We start from the raw sequence: 20,093 nt of genomic DNA, 5'->3' as shown, positions 1-20,093 counted from the left end.
TAATAAATGTGCATTTTGCTCTTTACTAATAAAAGACATACATTTAGTACTATTAGCAAATTTGTTTTGCAATTAATTTCCAAACAGATTTTCAAGATTAGATTATGCTTGAAAAGCTCTGATAGTATATATTGTGAGCCAAAAGTTGGAAGTAAAAAATAATGAAACCCTTGCTCATAAGGAGTAAGAGTATATAATGACAAACTGCAAGTCTGTCTAGTTAAAGAATTGGCTTTGACTTTTTTGGTCAGCTAATAGGAGAAATAATTGCTGTTTGTATCCTATTTACTACTAAGCCAGTAGAAGAGGACAGATAAATGTTTGTGGAACAGAGAAAATTTGGGATATGCATACACAAGAATTCTTCAGATGGTCACAATATTTAAATCCCTGTTTTCATCTTCATTCCTTTGTTCATCAAGTATTTTTTGATCATGTACTATATGTATAATTTTGCTAGTATCTGGAAATAACTTAGTAAATTAAAACCAATGAATTATGTTCTAGTGGGAAAGACAGATAAAAATCAAATAAGAAGAGTGATGAACATCTAATCGTGACCTAAGGAAAGGAGCAGAGTTTTTTAAAAGAATATTATAAAGGTACCTGAATTTATATCAGGGATGGCTTATCAGAGAAAGTGACACTTGAGCTGGGTTCTGAAGGGATAAGTAGGAGTTTAAGTGAAAAAGGAGCAAAAGGAGAACAAGTATTCCATACAAAGCATCAGCATAACCTTGTGATAAATGAGAGAAATCCAGTGGGACCGCTATACAGAGCACTGGAGAGTAATACGAGTCTGAAAGGATGGCATAAAGTAGACGAAAGGAAGGCCATGTGAAGGACTTTGTCTTACTCCTAAAAAAATGAAAAACTAATAGTGGATATAAAACTGAAGGGTGTCCGGCCAGTGTTGCTCAGTGGTTAAGGGTTGACCCATGAACCGAGAGGTCACCAATTCAATTGCTGGTCAGGGCACATGCCTGGGTTGCAGGCTCTATCCCCACTAGGGGGCATGAAGGAGGCAGCCGATCAATGATTCTCTCTCATCATTGATGTTTCTATCTCTCCCCTCTCCCTTCCTCTCTGAAATCAATAGAAATACTTTTTTAAAGAAGATCCTGCATGTGTTTAGTGAGTGTAGTAATACTGCATCAAAAATATTGAAATTTTTGAATAAAGGAGCCACTCAGCATAGAAAGCAACGTCCTGCAGTTCTATTTAGTCAGAATCAGATCTAAATTCTCAGCAGCAAGCAGGAGACTCAGAAAATGCTGACTTTAATTACAAACTTTATTTGTCAATACAATTCACAGTTTATACATGGTGCAGTCCACCATATGAACTTTCAGAACAGTTACTGAGGAAATGGGTGTAGCTTTCTTTCTTAAAGAGCCTGACCTTCTAAAATTTCAGTTAGAATTTAAGTTTATAAAAGTACCTTTAACAAATTAACTGAATATTTACATTTTGTAGCTTAAATTTAAATTTTGGAAAATAAGCATCTATTAGGATTTTTTTAAAGATCCTGGGTTTATTATTAAGACTCTAATATGAATGCCAGTTATTTAGATACGCCCCCCACAATAGTAAAAGAAATGTTTTGCAATTATATTTAGGGAAGTCATTTTCTTTCTGCATTTTCAAAAATTATATATACAATGTACAGCAGATCTAAGTATGAAAATAAAAGAAAGAGTAGCAAGCTATTGGGTGCCTTTACCGAATTTCTTCCGAATTTTGGAAACATCCAAAATGTTACAGGCTATGAAATGAAATTAAAAGGATTACTGGCCTTTCCTATCTAAACAAAAAACTCTCAAGATTTAAATTGTGCTATAACAGCCTTTTCTCTAATGTCAGAGATGAATTATGCCTGCAATCTGCATTTTCCTTGTGCAAAATCACAGTGATCCCAGTTTCAACTTCAGTCACCACTCCAGAGATACACCCAGGGGAGGCCAGGCCTGTGCCCAGCCCTGCCGGCTGCTTCGCCTCCCCTTGTCTGGCAAATGTCACCCAATGAGAAATCATACAAGCTTTTCATACACCAAAAAGCAAATGGATGCTGGCAGTGTAATGTTTATTAGCAAGTGCTCAGAACACATGGTTTTGCTCTCTTCATCAAAATGGTAATTCACATCAATTGTCTTAAATTGCCTCCAATAATATCCGTTTTTAACAGTTTTCTTCTGTCAGATCACATATATAGATATATATTTTTCTTCTTCCACCTTTAAAAATGTAGTTATTAATAAATGATAAATTCCAAATACTGCCAGGAAAAAAGAGACTGGGAACAGCCAAATGTACTGGCCTGGTAATCATTACACTGTGTATATGTACCACTGGTACCTGAGACAAATAAATACTCAGAGGGGCCATCTGTGCACCTCTTTTGCTGCAGTGCCTTCTACGCTAGGGTTTCTGAGTGTTGCTTCAATATCCATCTAATTTGGCATCTAGTCCTTCTTCGGGCATCACCACTTCAGTCATGTTACACGCTGTTTCCAGCAAGGTATGGCATTCAAATGGGAGTCGTGGGGTAAAGGACTGCAGGTGAGCCTAGGGGTGGGGCGGGGAAGGAGAAACCACATATTAACTAGAGAGGTTCTGTTTCTTCGTAAGATAAGGCACTGACAGAAAATTTCTTAGGTAAAAGGCTGCATAAGAATTTCTTGCCATTTACAAAAAGAAATGTTGTCATCCATACATGGTCCGTATCTAGGCTCAGTTAGGTAGACCCTGAAAAGTTAAGGACTCATCCCTCGAAGCTACATTATGACCAGAAACAATTATAATTCATTCTGAAGCCTTATGGCACATTAGGAAAAAGGGAGAAAAACAGTCTGGGCACAGAAAGGCATCAGACACTGCTTGTTTTATTCCACTGGTCAAAGAAAATAGACCGTACAAGCATCATCAAAAAGATAGTGCTGGCTCGGAATTCCAAATTCTCTTGATGGTAGATGACCGTGATGGGTGTATCTATTTTCCCCCTTTTGGAGTTCATGCACAATTTTTAAAAATGCTACCAGCAACAGTCTTAAAGAGCATATAGAAGTCCTCACCTATGGCTATGCCTAAGGCTCTTCAAAGAGAGGGCTATTTAATGTTTTCAATAACGGCAATTTCCTCCCCTGCACAGTGTGGCGTCAATCCATTCAAATAGATACTTTCAGTTTTCAATAAGGGAGGCAAGACGTCCCTCTCGGTGGCTAGGTGGTTCACGGACAGGGTCCTCCTACAAGGGGTCAGCTCCTGGTTGTGGTTCCCAGCCAGTTCTGCAGAGAGCTTCCGCTTAATGGAAGTGGCGCGCTGGAACTTGTCATATATCTCCACACTCAGCCGCCTCCTGGTTTCCTTGAACTCAGCCGTGACATTGGCTGTCCACTCGGCAGCATGGGCTCGGAACTCTCCCACCTGGAGCACAGAGGCAGAGACAAGACAGAGACACCAACATGAGGGTGAACAGTGTGTGTGCTTTATCTTCTGGCCGTTGGATTTGGAGGGAGGGTTGTTAAACAAAAGACTAGCCTGTTGTAATGCTGGAGGTCTGAGAACTGATGTTATAAGACAAGATGTGCTGACCAAAGTTTCATTTTATATAGTACGGCTCTAAAAAGGAATCTACTAGTATGAATATAAACTCTTTCAATGAAGTTGTGCATGAATCCTGTCGTTGAAACTTCAGATAATGTAACAAAAGCAATCTCTAACCTTTTAAAACTTTAGGAGTTTTGTTTTTTTATCTGTAATTTCAGGAAGTACTTGGATGTAGAATAGGCAGGAGCAGCAGCAGGGCAGAATAAAAGCTTGGGTGTGAACCCAGGCGACCTGGCTGATTCTGAGAGCACGAAAGCTGTTTACTCGGGATACAAATTCAGGTTTTAGAGACCAGAAGTGGTGTGTGCAAAAGCTTCGTATCCACCTCATACTGCTCATCTATGACATGTCTACTTCCTAAATAAGCAATAAAATATCTTGTTTTTGTCTTCAGGGGAAGCGAGACTTGGCAGGGCCATTTAGAGAAAGAGCAAGTCCAGGGAACCGTTCCTCCGTGAATGCTTGTGGAGTTGGTGAGGGTGCTCAGCCTGTCTGAGCTCTTGTTCCCTCAGCTGTAGAGCAGCATCGTCACGGTGCACACCTACCAGGATGCTGGGCTGATGGGCTTCACCCCTTGTAAGAGCCTGTGGAGTCATCACTGTGCACTTCTCTTTCAAGGGGTAAAGAAAAAACATTGCCCTGCCAGTCGGTGTGGCTATCTGGTTGGAGCATATTCCCGGTCAGGGCACATACCTAGGTTGCGGTTCAATCCCCAGATGGGAGGCAACTGATTGATGTTTCTCTGACCTCTTTCTCTCTCTTCAGTAAAACATATCCTAGGGTGAGGATTAAAAAAAGAAAGAAATTGCCAAGGCCTAAGCTTGTGCACAATGTTTCCTCACAACTCTGTAAAATTGTCTGCACTCTTGTGACTTAAAAAGAACAGTGCCTAACCTCCTGGAAATTTTATAATCCTTTTCGTAGCCAACTAGACTTTAACAATCTAGACTAACTTCTGCAGGAACCTCCTATTGTGGAACAACTCTCCCATCCCTCTGTTGCTGGCATTTCTGCTTTCAGCTTAAGGAGCCCCACAGAACTCATTTTCTAAGTGACATGGGCTCTTCTTTACTTGGTGAGCACATAACTATAGCTCTGTTTTCTTTGTGTTGTTTTAACCTCTGATGATTTTTGTTTTAAGCTTTGATATAGCTGCTGGTTTCTGCTATGGTCCGAATGTTAGTGTATGCTCCGATGGGAGGGTGGGGCCCTACTGAATGGGATGAGTGCCCTTATAAAGGAGGCTCCAGAGAGCTCCCTAGCTCCTTCCACCTGGTGAGGACACAGCGAGGAGGCTCTGGCTATCAACTGGATCATGCTGGTGCTCTGATCCTGGACTTCCTGCCTCCAGAACTGTGAGAAATAAATGTTTTCGTTTATAAGCTACCCAGTCTGTGCTATTTTGCCATAGCAGCCTAGTCAAACTAAGCTGGTTTCTAAATATTTATTTACTGAAGATTTGAATTTTAAGGGAATATTCATGTGCCCTGGTCAGAATGGCTCAGTTGGTTGGGTGCCATTCTGGGCACCAACAGGTTACAGGTTCAATTCCCAGTCAGGGGGCACATGCAGGGGTTGCAGACTTGATCCTCCATAGGGGGCATACAGGAGGCAGCTGATCCATGTTTTGCTCTCACATGGATGTTTCTCTCTTTCTCCCTTTCCCTTCCTCTCTAAAAATCAAACATTTTTAAAGAGGGGATATCCAGGTACATATATTTCAACATGATCAGTGTACATGCACTTAGGTAATCATAGATGTGTGTGTACACAAAAATGAAATGGAAACTGTTCAAATATCCTTAGAAGCTGGCACACAGCAGATCAGCTCTTCCTCATCTATCCATAATCACATATACACACACATTTGATGATACACTTTATTTTAAAGAGGTCTTTTATTTTCTACTTGTATTCTCTTAACAAGAAATAATTGCTTGTTGTCTGCATCTGGTTCTAAAAGCAAAGCTGGAAAAATGAGAACTTCATGGCACACATAATTGGAAAGATCAAGGGAGAATGCAAAGAAAGAGGTGTTAAATTTATAGCAATTTAGCCTGAAGATTCTCACTGCTCCTGTAAGGGACCCTGTCCCACTATACTTTGGCATAGAAGAGATTATTGAATGTTTCTTCCTACTTTTCAGGGACTCTCTGGTTAGAAAAGCATAGGCAGTATCAGTCAGTATTAAGAAACACTGAATCACTCCATACCCACTTATAAATACCCCCCAAACATTTCTATTGTTTTCTTGTTTACCTTGCTGTCTGCTTAGAGTACCAGTTTTTGAGTCCAGAGTCTAGAGCAGTGGTTCTCAACCTTCTGGCCCTTTAAATACAGTCCCTCATGTTGTGACCCAACCATAAAATTATTTTCATTGCTACTTCATAACTGTAATGTTGCTACCGTTATGAATCGTAATGTAAATATCTGATATGCAGGATGGTCTTATGCGACCCCTGTGAAAGGGTCGTTTGACCGCCAAAGGGGTTGCGACCCGCTGGTCTAGAGCATATGCAATGATGTGTCTGGTACTGAGAAGGCCCTTGGTAGAAAATTGTTGAATTGCACTGAATAAATAAATGCTATCTATAGAATTTTAAAATAATACCTTTGCTATAAAAAGTTAAGTGATTCAGTTGTTTCTCTACCATAGCAGCTTGGTCAAACTAATTATTAAAGACTTATAATTGTAAATTGGGCTCAAATACCAAAAGAAAACCTGATTGATGTGGTCTTGAACAAAAGTTACTTTTGGACATGTTATTAAATTTTCCTAGTTTACTCAATAAGCAGACAGTCCTGACTGTGAAATTTGAAGTTTATAATTAATAATTAATGAAAAATTTTAAATCCCAACTAACCTTTATTAGCACCTTACCAATGATTTTTAAAGAAGGAATTAACCTGTTTTATTTGAAAATTCAGGATTTTCTCAATGTAAAAAGAACAAATGCTAATTATGACTATTATTTGCATTTTCTATGAATAGCTTTTCCTAATAGTAAGGTTAATATAATAAAGGGAACAGAAAAGAATATAAATTTTTGTTTAAATAGGACTCTGGCCCAGCCAGCATGGCTCAGTGGTTGAGCATTAACCTATGAATCAAGAGGTCACAGTTCAATTCCTGGTCAGGGCATATGCCAGGGTGTCGGGCTCAATCCCCAGTGTGGGGTGTGCAGGAGGCAGCTAATCAATGATTCCCTCTCATCATTGTTGTTTCTGTCTTTCCCTCCTCCCTTCCTCTCTGAAATCAAAATATATATAAATAAATAAAATAGAGTGTGAAAAGTATAAGAACCAGCTACTATATTCAGTTTCCACCCACAAACAAGTGGTATACCAAAAATAATCTCTGGCCTGAAAGACATCCATCAGAGTAAGCCCCTACATCAGGGCTTAAGTCCTGGGCACTATTAGAACTGATAGACCGAAAATTAGGTCTCCTGCATTGGTTTTATGTGGTTACCAGCCTTTACCTCCATGTTCTGAAAGGCCACTGACATTCCCTGGCTCTGCCTCCCTTTTTTTTTTGTTCATGGTCTCCTATCTTTTTACCTTAAGCATATCTTCTTCTTATTCATAGTAACAGACTTTGCTTATCTAGAATTCAAATGTGAATCTATTTATTTGAAGGTTTTCTATCTCCTCTAACTAAGTTTTATGTGTATCCTCAGCAACTGGAATACACCTTGTATGAAGCAGACTCATAAAATCTGTGAAACGCATAAACACATCATTGAAAATGCATGTTGTCTGTAATCTCACACCTCAATGAAAAATTAGCAATAGTGTTGGCACAATTGGTTTTCTTCTTCGTATACTAACCTTTCTTCCTCTTCAATTTTAATTGTCATTATTTTTTCAAAAGTAGTCTTATAATAAACATTGTTTTGCAAATGCACTACCCCAACCAATTTTAGTCTTTTCCCCCTGTTAGTACCCCTTATTCTACCTCACAGTTGATGTCAGCGGCCTAGCATTGCACAGGATGATGGCTATAGCATGCTACTATTGGTGAACTTTTTGGTGGTTTCTGTTGTTGACATTGGGGTGTATTTATTTTTGCTATTGATAATAAAACTTCAGTGGATATTCTTGCACCCATATCTTTGCTAACGTGTCCACGTATTACTAGAAGTAGAAATGCTGGTTCAAAAGGCAGAAATATTTTCAGATTTTGAGTACAATGAAATTTCTATCTAACTGTCATTGTTTTCTAACTCAGTGTTTGTAGTAGCCCCAATATTTCCTCTTTCTCTCCATGCTGATGCTTCCCACCCCTTAGTCACTTAGTAGTTGTCTCGGTTATCAGATTGACTGTTGTGATATAACAGTGCCTGTGTTCAAGTAACCCTTATTTTACTACTAATGGTCCCAAAGGACATGAGTAGTTTAAACTTAACACAGGTATGTATATGTAGGAAAAAAATTGTACATATAGGGCTCAGTCCTATCTGTGGTTCAGGCATCCACTGGGGGGTTAGAACATATCCATCAGGGATGAGGGAGGAGTGCTGTATTTGGTTTACACTTGAAAGAGCTTCAACTTTTCTTTTAAAAAATAATCTATTTTTATGCAGATCTCATCATTGTCTTTGATGTGAGCTGAATAACTTGGATAGAGTCTTTTCCCTAAGGGACATTGTCAAGAGAATCTGAAACAAAACTGAACATTTAGGATTTCATGGCTACTAAGTAATTTTCTTCACCAGAAATAAAACTAAGGAAAATAAAACTGAGGTTTATCTCATCTTTGACCAATGCTGTTTCCTGTACCTTTGACAGTGGGATTTTAATTTACTTTTCTCAGATGCTTATATACCTTAATGACTTGAAGAAAGTTAAATATTAAAAGCAAGCGGGATAATTATCCCATGTTCATGGATTGGAAGAATCAACATAGTTAAAATGTCCATTTCACTCAAAACAATATACAGATTTAATGCAATCCCTAACAAAATCTCAATGTCATTTTTTAAAGAAATAGAATGAGAACTCATCAGATTTGTATGGAACCACAAAATATTCAGAATAGCCAAAGCAATCCTGAAAGAAAAAAAAAATGAAGCTGGAGGTATCATGCTATCTCAACTCAAAATATACTACAGAGCTATGATAAGCAAAACATCATGGTATTGGCAGAGAAACAGATACACAGGTCAATGCAACAGAATAGTGGGCCCAGCTATAAAACCACACATATACGGACAGATAATTTTTGACAAAGGAGCCAGAAATGCACATTGGAGTCAAGATAGTCTCTTCAATAAATGGTGCTGGGAAAACTGAATTGCAGTTTGTCCCCACATACAAAAATTCAAATTAAATCAAAGACCGAAACATGAGATCCGAAACTATTAAGTCACATAGAAAAAAAAAAAGGTACCAAACTTATAGACCTGGGTGGGAGAGAACATTTTATGGGCTTGACCCCAAAGGCAAAGGAAGTAAAGGCAAAAATAAATGAATGGGACTATATCAAACTGAAGAGCTTCTGCAAAAGAAATGGACAACAAAACAAACAGGCAGTCAAACAGATGGGAGACAATATTTGTGAACAGTAGCTCTGACAAAGGTTTAATTTCCAAAATATATTAAGAACTCATAAAACTCAACACCAAACAAATAATCCAATCAAAAAGTGGGCAGAGGACCTGAAAATACACCTCTCCCAAGAAGACATACAGCCAATAGATACATGAAAAGATGTTCAACCTCACTGGCAATTAGGGATATGCAAATTAAAACTACAATGAGATACTACCTTATACCAGTTAGAGTGGCCATTATTAACAAGACAAGCAATGCAATAACAAGCATTGGAGAGGTTATGGGGAAAAAGGAAACCCTCATTTACCCTTGGTGGCAATGTAGACTGATACAACCACTATGGAGAGGAGTCTGACAATTCCTCAAAAAATTAAAAATAGAGCTACCATATGACCCAACAACCCCACTCCTGGGTATATACCCAGAAAACTCGAGATCATTTATACACACAGATATATGCATCCCTATGTTCATTGCAGCATTATTCACGGTGGCCAAGACATGGAAACAGCCAAAGTGCCCTGTAATAGAGGCCTGGATAAAGAAGACGTGGTACATATACACAATGGCGTACTACACGGCCGTAAGAAAGGATGAAATAGCGTCATTTACAACAACATGGATGGACCTGGAGAACACTATGCAAAGTGAAATAAGACAGAAAAGCTAAGAACTATATGATTTCACTCAGATGTGGAATATGAAACACAAACAGCGGTGTGATGTTGCCAGAGGGAGAGGGTGAGGGGATAGAGGGGTCCTCAAAGAGGTGACAGGAGATTTGACTTTGGGTGGTGGACACAACAGTGCAATATTCAGATTTGTAACTTAGTAATCCACACATGCAGCCTATATGTTCATGTTAACTAATGTCACCCCAATAAAATTTCAAAAAATTTAAAAAAATAAAAGCAAGTGATGAGTTGGAAACATTAAATCTGTAAAAGTAATTTGAAGCCTACTTTGCATTCTACTTTCAGTGGTTGACTAGACTATAATTCTTGATAATTATCATTAATTCATTTTCTGAAGTATTGACATTTCATTGTATTGTTGAACTGTGCTGTTAAAAAGAACAATTCAAACTATTCTCTTTACCGACCAGGTTAATAAAAAAAACCCACTAAAATAATTACTAAGTGCCACATTATCTTGACAGAACAGTACATGATGTTTTTCTCTGGTATTCTGGAAAGTATATGTAATATTCATAAGGTCTTAATCTAAACTGCTTTTTTTAGTTAGCAATTTCTCTACTTCTTAATGCTACACATATTAACATAACTATATAAAGATTAAGCACAATAGTTTTAATAAAAACAATACTATTAATACCATGATTTTAAATAATATCTTTTAAAATTTGAAAGTATTATGCACCATGTGGATACACAATATTATGAGGCAAAGCGGCAAAATCAAACATCCACTTGTTGTAAATGCAACGTCTTAATTTTTGTCATTGTAGTAACACTGTCACTGTGTCACTAAACATCCTTGAAATTCTCCCCACTGGTCTGGTTTGGGATTACTTTAACAATCCATTTTATGGAGCTCAGCTACCTTATACAGCAGCTTACTGTATTGTAAAGATGGGAATATTAAAATTCATGAAGCAATATAAAATAATTTATATACTTTTTATGAAATTCCACATACGCTTATGTAATTGAGTTATAGTAACTAGATATTTTCTTGTCAGCACAATGGAAATTCTATGATTAGGGGTGGGGTTGAGGGGGTAATCATCTGTTGTTTCAGTTCTTAAATGTGTATCGCTATGAAAAATATATCACGTCAAAAGTAATAGCTGAATGAAGGGGTGTGTTGACACCTTAAAACATTCTGCACAAAATATATTCATTATATATTGAATAAAATCCAAATGTTTAATGATATTTCCAAACTTACTCAGGAAACCTAGATTTAATAGTTCACCTATAACAAAAGGGCATTTTATGTTCACTGCAGGAATACGTGACCTTACCACTTAAAAAATGATTTTCTTTCCTCTCTCATTTTCCTTCCTAAACAAGTCAGCCCCAAGACAGGGGGTAAGCAGAACAAGGGAGGCAGGGCTGCAGTGCCAGAGTGGACTGTCAGAGCTAGACCCGCACAGGGGACTCCATACAGGGCATGGCAGCCCCCGCCCCCCAAGAGAGGCCCAGCATATAGTGCTGAGGCCCAAGCATGGTGGGAAGGGCATCCCTGCAGGGTAGGGGTGGTGGTGGAAGTGGCAGTTCAAGCCTGGCTACATACAAGGAGACTGAAAAAAAAATATATATATATATATAATGAGAATAATATCAATTACTGTAAGAGAAAGGAATTACAAATATAAAAATGCAGAAAACTAGAAGGGAATTGGAATTAGATACCGGTATGATCTCAAGGTTTTCAAGGTATATAGATATAAATGTAGATGGAAATATTTATGTGCGTGAATATAAAATATATTCCTTGGCTCTACTTGCAATACCAGGGAGAAGTGACAACCCATTAGCAACAAGAGCCCATATCTTCATTTCTAAATACCACCATCCACTAAAAGAAACCATAATCCCTTGTAAAAACAAATAATTCCAGGGCTGGGGCAGAGAAATCGTTTGAATTAAGTTGAGCCCAAAACATCATCTTGTGTCAAAAAGTAACAAATTGCCCCCCAAATTATGGGATATACCAAAAGACAGCTTGAAGGTCTCTCACTGGCGAAGACTAGGGCAACTTGAAGATCAAAATAAATTATAACAGATTACAACCCATAGTTTTACAGCCAAAATCCATGAGTCTGTACTGATGAAACTAACTAAATAATAAATTGAGAGTTCAATGAGGAAAGAATAACCATAAAATCATTAAGTACATCCCCACAAAGTATGCATTAATTTTACAGAGTATCTATACAGTGAATAAAATTAACTGCTTTTTCTTTTGAACTATTCACCTGGATTTTATCAAAGTATTTAAATCACGCATATTTATGCATAAAAATTGAGTTCAATAGGTAAACTGAAGGTGATTGTTTTCAAATTTAAAGCCATTAAGTCCAGTTTGTAATCATGAAATGTAAGCACATTGGAAATTCCATTGCAAGCAGGTGCCAGATATGTATTCTTTTATTCTATGAAAGTCAGAGGAAAAAGTCATTTTGGCACCTAAGGCTAAACCAGTCTCTGAGCAGGTGCACTCCCAGCAGTGGTGTCAGGACAAGCTATAGATGAGCAGCTGGGGAGTTCTGGAGTGTGAAGAAGAAGATGAGACATGCCTATAAGGATGTGAGAAAAGAACAAGTCTTCACTTTGTTATTCTTTGTTGCCGTTATTTTCAGAGGTTCGTGCATTGAGCTCTGGAAATGTTCTCTATCAGTTTAAAAATATCTTTATCATACTTAAACTTTGCAAATGGAATGTGGGAGAAAATATTCAATATGGTCTAAGCAGATCCAGGAAAATTATACTTCCAACTTTGTTTTCAAAGGGGAAATTGCTTCCAGAGGTTTCTCTCACAGAGTTAACTCTCCCATGTAGAATTGCACAGGTGTGGGTGGTCACCATATACAGAAAGCATCTGAAATAATTGACAATCCACGTATAGCTGTTCACTTTGAAAAAGATGAAATGCAGGAAGGAGCAATAGCAATATAAGGGGCAAAGACGTTTTCCAAGTACTGCTACAGATAGGGGAAAGGATTAAGTAATGCCAGTCTCCACATTTAATCCACTGCCTTTGCAATTAGCCTTTTACCCTTCTCCTCTCTAACTCTTGGAAATGATATCAATTAAGGACGATGAAATTCTGGGAGGAAAAACACAATCTACAGCACGAGCACATGAGCAGCAGCTTTGTTTTAAAAGATTACTGCCAGAGACTCTTAGTCTGTATTCTGTAATATAGAATATAATCTGTATTATATTAGTCTATAGCTGTGCTGTCTACTTCAGCGGCCACGGTCACACTGGCTATTAGGGACTTCAAACGTGGCCAGTCTGATTTGAGATTTTTTTTTTAAGTGTAAAATATATTCCAGATATGGGAATTTTATTATAAAAGCAATGTAAAATATCTCAATTATAAATTTTATAGTATTCAAAATAATAGTTTAGATAGATGGGATAAAGTAAAATGTATTACTAAAATTAATTTCACCTGTTTCAGAACTTTTTTAATGGGGCTAATAAGAAAAGTTACAGACGTGGCTTGCACATTTGTGTTTTGCATTATATTTCTATTAGACAGTTTGGTCCATAAAATGCCCTTCCATTGTACCATCTTTATTTTTATTTATTTTTTAATCCTTACCTGAGGATATGTTTTTATTGATTTTTTTTTATAGAGAGTAATGAGAAACATTGATCTGTTGCCTCCCATACATGATCTGACTGGAGATCAAACACATAACCTAGGAATGTGCCCTGACCGGAATCGAACCTGCAACTTTTTGGTGTATAGGACGATGCTCTAACCAATTAAGCCACCCAGCCAGGGCGTTTTTGCCATTTTTAAATTGAACCACACAGAATTATGCTTTTATGAATGTCTAATAGAAGCAACCACCAACTTACACCATACACAAAAATAAACTCAAAATGGATAAAGGACTTAAACGTAAGACAGGAAGCCATAAAAATCTTAGAAGAATCCATAGGCAGCAAAATATGATGCATATGTCATAGCAATATCTTTACCACTACAGCTCCTAGGACAATGGAAATTAAGGAGAAAATAAATAAATGGGACTACATCAAAATAAAAAGCTGCATAGCAAAAGAAACCATCAACAAAATGAGAGAGGCCACTGCATGGGAGAACATATTTGCCAATAATATATCCAATAAGGGGTTAATCTCCAAAATTTATAGGGAACTCATACAACTTCACAAAAGGAAGATAAATAATCCAATCAAAAAAAATGGGCATGGCCCTAACTGGTTTGGCTCAGTGGATAGAGCGTCGGCCTGGGAACTGAAGGGTCATGTACCTTGGTTGTGGGCACATCCCCAGTAGGAGGTGTTCAGGAGGCAGCTGATGGATGTTTCTCTCATTGATGCTTCTCTCTATCCCTCTCCCTTCCTCTTTAAAAAATCAATAAAATATATATATATTTTAAAAATGGGCAAAGGACCTAAATAGACAATTTTCTAAAGTGGACATACAGAAGAGACATGAAAACATGCTCAAAGTCATTAATCATCTGAGAGAAGCAAATCAAAACGACAATGAGGTCCCATCTCACACCTGTCAGAATGGCTATCATCAACAAACAACAAGTGCTGGCGAGGATGTGAAGAAAAGGAACCCTCGTGCACTGCTGGTGTGGAAAACAGTATGGTGTTTCCTCAAAAAATTAAAAATGGGACTCCCATTTGACCCAGTCATCCCACTTCTAGGACTATATCCCAAGAAATCAGAAACACCAATCAAAAGGATATATGCACTCCTATGTTCACAGTAGCACAATTTACAATAGCTAAGATTTGGAAACAGCCTAAGTGCCCATCAGCAGATGACTGGATTTAAGAAACTGATATACCTATACAATGGAATACTATGATGCTGTAAAGAAAAGATTCTTACAATTCGCAACAGCATGGATGGACCCAGAGAGCAGTATGCTAAGTGAAATAAGCCAGTCTGAAAAAGATAAATATCACATGATCTCACTCATTTGTGGAATATTATGAACAATATAAACTAATGAACAAAAATAGACCTAGAGACACAGAAGCATTGAATAGACCGTCCAACCTCAGAGAGGGTGGGGGTGGTTTAAGAGATAAAACAAAGACCTTGTATACACGCATATAAGCATAACCAATGGGCACAGACAGTAGGGGGGTGAGGGCATGTGCTGGGAAATGGGAGTGGTCCAGGAGAGGTCAATAGGGAAAAAAGGAGACATATGTAATACTTTAAATAATAAAGAATTTAAATTATTTAAAAAAGAATAAAAGCATTATTGGAAAACAATGCGAAACCAAAAATCCCCCCCACTTGATTCAACAAGTCAAAGAAGCAGAGAGGGTTCAATAATGCAATGTGTTTGTTCACTGCACACGAAGCAAGTGCTCAGGGCCACCTCTGCCAGACCCAGGAGAGCACTGCCAATTAGTTCTACAGAAACAGGACTTGCTCTGTCTTACACTCATGCCATTGAATTTCCATGAACTTGCCCAAACTCTAATGAGGCTGCCTAAGAAACAGGAAGACCAGACAGGAAATAAAAGAAGGAACGGTGGAAATACCAAGAAAGTGACAGCAAGGCAGGCTAGCTCTCAGCCTGGTGTCCTACAGGGGGATCAGACATGCCCTGAACCTGACTCCCCAGCTGTGTCCAACTGATGGCTTACAGGTTTAGAATTTAGGGAAAAACAACTCCTCTAAGTGAAAGGATAGGACATAGGAGGCATCCATTGTGAGAGGAAAGTCAAAGAACTATATTTTAATATTCCTTCAGCAAATGCTTCTGACACTGTGTGGCAAGGCAGCATGACAGCAAACATGTGTCCAGCCCTCGCCTTCAGCATGGGAGCTGCCCAGAGCATCTTCTCAGATGACACAAATAATAAAGAGAGACAGCGAAATGGAACCCCTTCCCTTCCACACTCATCTCCTCGGGCAGGCTGACTTTCACATACAGCCCTTATGATATCACTTTATGCTTCAGAGAGCACAATTTGACCTACTTCTGTCTGTATCCATTTAACAGCTGTATTATAGTGGGTTTCTATTATACCTTGGTCTGGTTATTTTATGAAGCCTGTATTATACCGAGTAATAAAGTGGTAAGGAATATTCAGGAAGGTGAGAAGGCGGGGAGAAGCAATGACAAATTCAAATCCCTCTCCAGGCATCTTTCCAGAGTTACTTATTATTTTTGATATTGACTGCAAACCCAGCTTCATTATCGCTCACATTAAACCAGTGCTCACACTGGGGAGTGAGATGGAACTTTGCCTCAGTTTGATTATAACATCTTCAGGGCTCATCACAAAGCTCTCAAAGGCTTAAACTATTCCCAAGTTCCCCCCACTAGCCTCCTTATCTTCTTTTCCTCCAGAAGTAAAAGTTGGTTGCTTGTACATTTTGAATAATGGAAGGTAGAAAATTCCATGAAAAGAGATAAAAACAGTCAATTAACCAATTCATTTTTCTCTAGTTTAAAAATGTCCTCAAAATGCTAGACTGTCCAATAGGGGACAAGCCACACATATACCCAGCTACCCGAGAGCTCTAGAAAATACGAGAACCTCATACTATTCATGGATGCCAAATGTGGATAGACAAATGGGATGTATTTTTAATAGTAAACAGGTTCCAAGAGGCAATGATGAGCCATGTACATCTAAAGTTGTTTCTGGCTCCACTGGAAATGTAAAATGAGGGATGCTTGCAAAGACTCACAAATAGACAGTAGGAGAATTAAGTTAAACATAGGACATTTTTCGAATATTAAATTCTAGAACTTTCACGTTTCTTAAGAATTTTTGAAACAACACTTTTGAGTTATGGGCTTTCAAATTATAAAACTTGTAATCAGGAGAGCCTGACAAATCAGCTTATTTGTCATGGTAGGGATTCTAGAGGCAACTTCAAAATACGTTTCCAACACTTCCTCTGTTTATGTTAAGGAAGTACTGTTTCATGAGATTCAGCTTTAGCATATTACTATGTAACAATAACTATCATTTCTAATAATTCCATAGCTATAATGCTTATGAAATTGGGGAAGCTTTTTTGTAAAATTGAATCTGCTTATTTAAAATAAGAGCCCAGCTGGTGTGGCTCTCTCATCATTGGTGTTTCTACCTCTCTCTCCTTTTCCCTTTCTCTCTGAAATCAATAAAAATATATATATATATATATATATATATATATATTTTAAAGCAGGTTGCTCTATTTTACTTCAACTCTCACCTGATGTTTCTATTTATATAAAACCACTAGCAATTCTTAAGATAAATGAAAATATTATTTCAAATAATATACAGGGTGTCCCAAAAAATGTATATGCACTTTAACAGCTGATAGCTCAATTTTATAAATGAAATGTATTTTAGTAGCACTGTCTTTATGTGTATACATTTTTGGGACTCCTATATCTGCAGATAATATAGCTAAATCTATCAGAGATTTGGAAATTAAATTCAGCAAATATGAGCACAGTGCATAAAGTTTAAATCTCCCAGATGATGATGATGATGACAGTGATGTTAATTCTTTCCTTAAACTACAGAAACAATGTTTATGCAGTTTACTGAATTATGTGAGGACAGGAGAGATTATAATCTAGAACAGACAGCCCCTTAATCTTCGTGGTTTTAAACAAAGCTTAATTTCTCACTCCAGCTGACTGCCCATGCATGTCAGCAAGGCTACTGCTCATTGCGGTTACTGGGAGACCCAGCTGACACAGCACCCTGATCTCCTATGGTCACTGTGCCAGAAGCAAGGAAGCTCTTGAGGGGCTCAAGGCGCAGTTCAGTTTTCTTCCCATTTTCTCATGTCAGCTCCGCCCACAAGTCATTGGCCAGAACTATTCGTATGGTGCACCAACCACAAGAGAAAGAGGAAATGCAATGCTAACAAGTCTGGAAGAAGAGAGAAATGGAAATAGTTCATGAGGAAGAACAAGGGTTCTCTGTCTTGATGAGAAGAGATTGTGTGTGTGTGTGTGTGTGTGTGTGTGTGTGTACATGCATGTACATACACACATATTATTAATAGGAAGCTGTTCTTTGGTTCAAATCAGTTTGAGGCAGGAAGAACTAAATTTCCTTACTACAAATAGGGCGCCATCCACTGAACACTAATGAAATCCCCATACTTTGTTATAAAAGATGATCCAATAATTCCTGATTAAATGTCAATATTTCCCTCCTACTCTCAGCTCCAACTAACCACAAACAAACTAATACTCTTTTAGAAAGAGCCATCTATGAAGAGGAACTAAAAACATTCATTTTGTTGACCCATCTTTGTAAATACACTTGCTTGTGTTCTCATCAAACATAGGCTTAATTTTTTTTTTTTTGTACAAAGTGATTGATTTTAGCTCAGAATATAGGCAAGCACAATACTCTGGCTTGCTGCAGAGAGTCCAAAAACAATTTTAAAAGCAAAGTTCATAGTGGCTGCTTTTTCAAACACAAATTCTCAGGACAGATGGCAGTCTCAAAACAGTCAAAAGAGAAACATAACATTATATCTTGATGTATTAACTCCCTATAATGTGCTCTCTAGCTAAAGAAAATGAAATTACTTATATAAAGTGCTTTGAGGCAAAAACTATTAACTTACTTTCCTATTATGAACAAATGAATTGAAAAAATGACTCTTGCCATTACCAAATATTGCATTCTGTGAAATACTTGAAGCAAACAGAAGCCATAATTTATAAATAGTGAGAATTCAACTTAAAGATAAGAAAGAAATCTTCCCACATGTGTTTATTTTTTAAAGTACCAACTGAAATATTCTTTCTTGGCTTCATAAAATGAAAATACAAATGGATTCTACCTCAGTCACAATCAGACACCAGGAAATCTGTGGCTCTAATTCAGGAAAAGACTTAGGTCATCGCAATGGGTAGATTTAAGAAACATTTCAGGTAGAAACTAACTAGTTTTTAAGTCCACAGAACATCCAACATATTGAAAATTCCTATACCTACTTCTTTTCCTAGGCCATTCTGGACTCTCTGGGTTTGTGATGAACTTCCAGCAATAACATGCCCTAATGTTTTCTTGTTTGCATTTACTTATTTCAACCGGATAAGATTTTCAGACATGTAGGCACTCACAGCATTTGATACTCATGAAGAACAATATCCTACATAATAAAAGCCTAATATGCAAATTGGCAGACCGGTGGAATGACCGAGGGAACGACCGGTCGCTCTGATGTGCATTGACCACCAGGGGGCAGATGCTCAACGCAGGAGCTGCCCCCAGCACACAGGGCAGCCAAGGTGGGTACCAGTGGGGGGGGGGGGGGGGCGATTACCCTGCCAAGGGAGGCAACCAGTGGTGACGGCAGAGGACGGGGCTGGCAAGCGGGCAGTGCCAGGCTCGCCAAGGCGGGTGCCGGTGGGGGGGGCCCTGACTGCCCCACAGATCAGCCCTGATCACCGGCCAGCCTAGGGACCCTACCCGTGCATGAATTTCATGCACCGGGCCTCTAGTATGATGATATAGAGATGATAATCTTAGAACTTTACAGGATTAGGTGAATTGTGACAATATTTGATACTAATTTCTTCCGAAACCCATGAAGAAAAGAACAAGCATTTAGCACATCCCACTCTCTACCAACTGAATCTCCAAGCAGTCTCATAAAGGAGGTTCAATCTAATTTTTAAGAAAATGGAGACTCAGAAAAATTAGGTGTTTTAATGAAGTTTATAGAACTAGGAAATAGTTAAGATAGAATTATATCTCAATGGCCTCCAAAGCCCAGGCGTTTATTCAGAAATCATAAAAATCATCTCTCTTCATTTGAAAGAATATTAAAACTTTAGGTTTTAAGATTCACTGATTGTATGGTAACACAATTCGTGATCAAACTATTCATAAAGCTCTTCTTTGTAGCTACATAGTAACAGATGGGTTAGACTGGAGTACTTCTAATATGTTGATATTACTTATGTATAAAATAAAAAGAAGAAGAAAAGAATGACAATAATAACAACAACACGACCAATTCCTTTAGCCTTTGGAAGGCAGCATAGCAAACAGTCTGGAAGGCTGGGCGGAGGGGTCAAGCCTTCTAGGATGATTACTGATCCTACCACTTACCACCTACCAGCTGAGTGAACTAAGCAAATCACCTTACTACCTCCTCGTGCTTCCATTTCCTTATTGGCAATTATTACTTGACCGCTGTGGACTTTACATCATTATCTCAATATTTTTAAAGAAATAAAGTCTATTCTA

General features: G+C 38.0%; 1 protein-coding gene across 5 annotated transcripts in view; it reads right to left on the bottom strand.

Moving 5' to 3' along the window:
- Positions 1-1,275: 1,275 nt before the first annotated feature.
- KCNK2 (potassium two pore domain channel subfamily K member 2) overlaps positions 1,276-20,093 on the bottom strand; it is a 150,814-nt gene continuing 131,996 nt past the window's right edge. For 4 of the 5 annotated variants that reach the window (XM_059675622.1, XM_059675625.1, XM_059675624.1 and 1 more), the window contains exon 7: positions 1,276-3,423. In XM_059675622.1, coding sequence (XP_059531605.1) covers positions 3,106-3,423 — 318 coding nt within the window. In that variant the 3' untranslated portion in view covers positions 1,276-3,105. The remainder of the gene's footprint in view (positions 3,424-20,093) is intronic. The other variant, XM_059675621.1, reaches the window with a different exon arrangement.

This window comes from Myotis daubentonii, chromosome 18, assembly GCF_963259705.1.
Source record: "Myotis daubentonii chromosome 18, mMyoDau2.1, whole genome shotgun sequence".
In the NCBI taxonomy this organism is placed as follows: domain Eukaryota; kingdom Metazoa; phylum Chordata; class Mammalia; order Chiroptera; family Vespertilionidae; genus Myotis; species Myotis daubentonii.
This window is presented reverse-complemented; position numbering and strand designations above follow the sequence as displayed.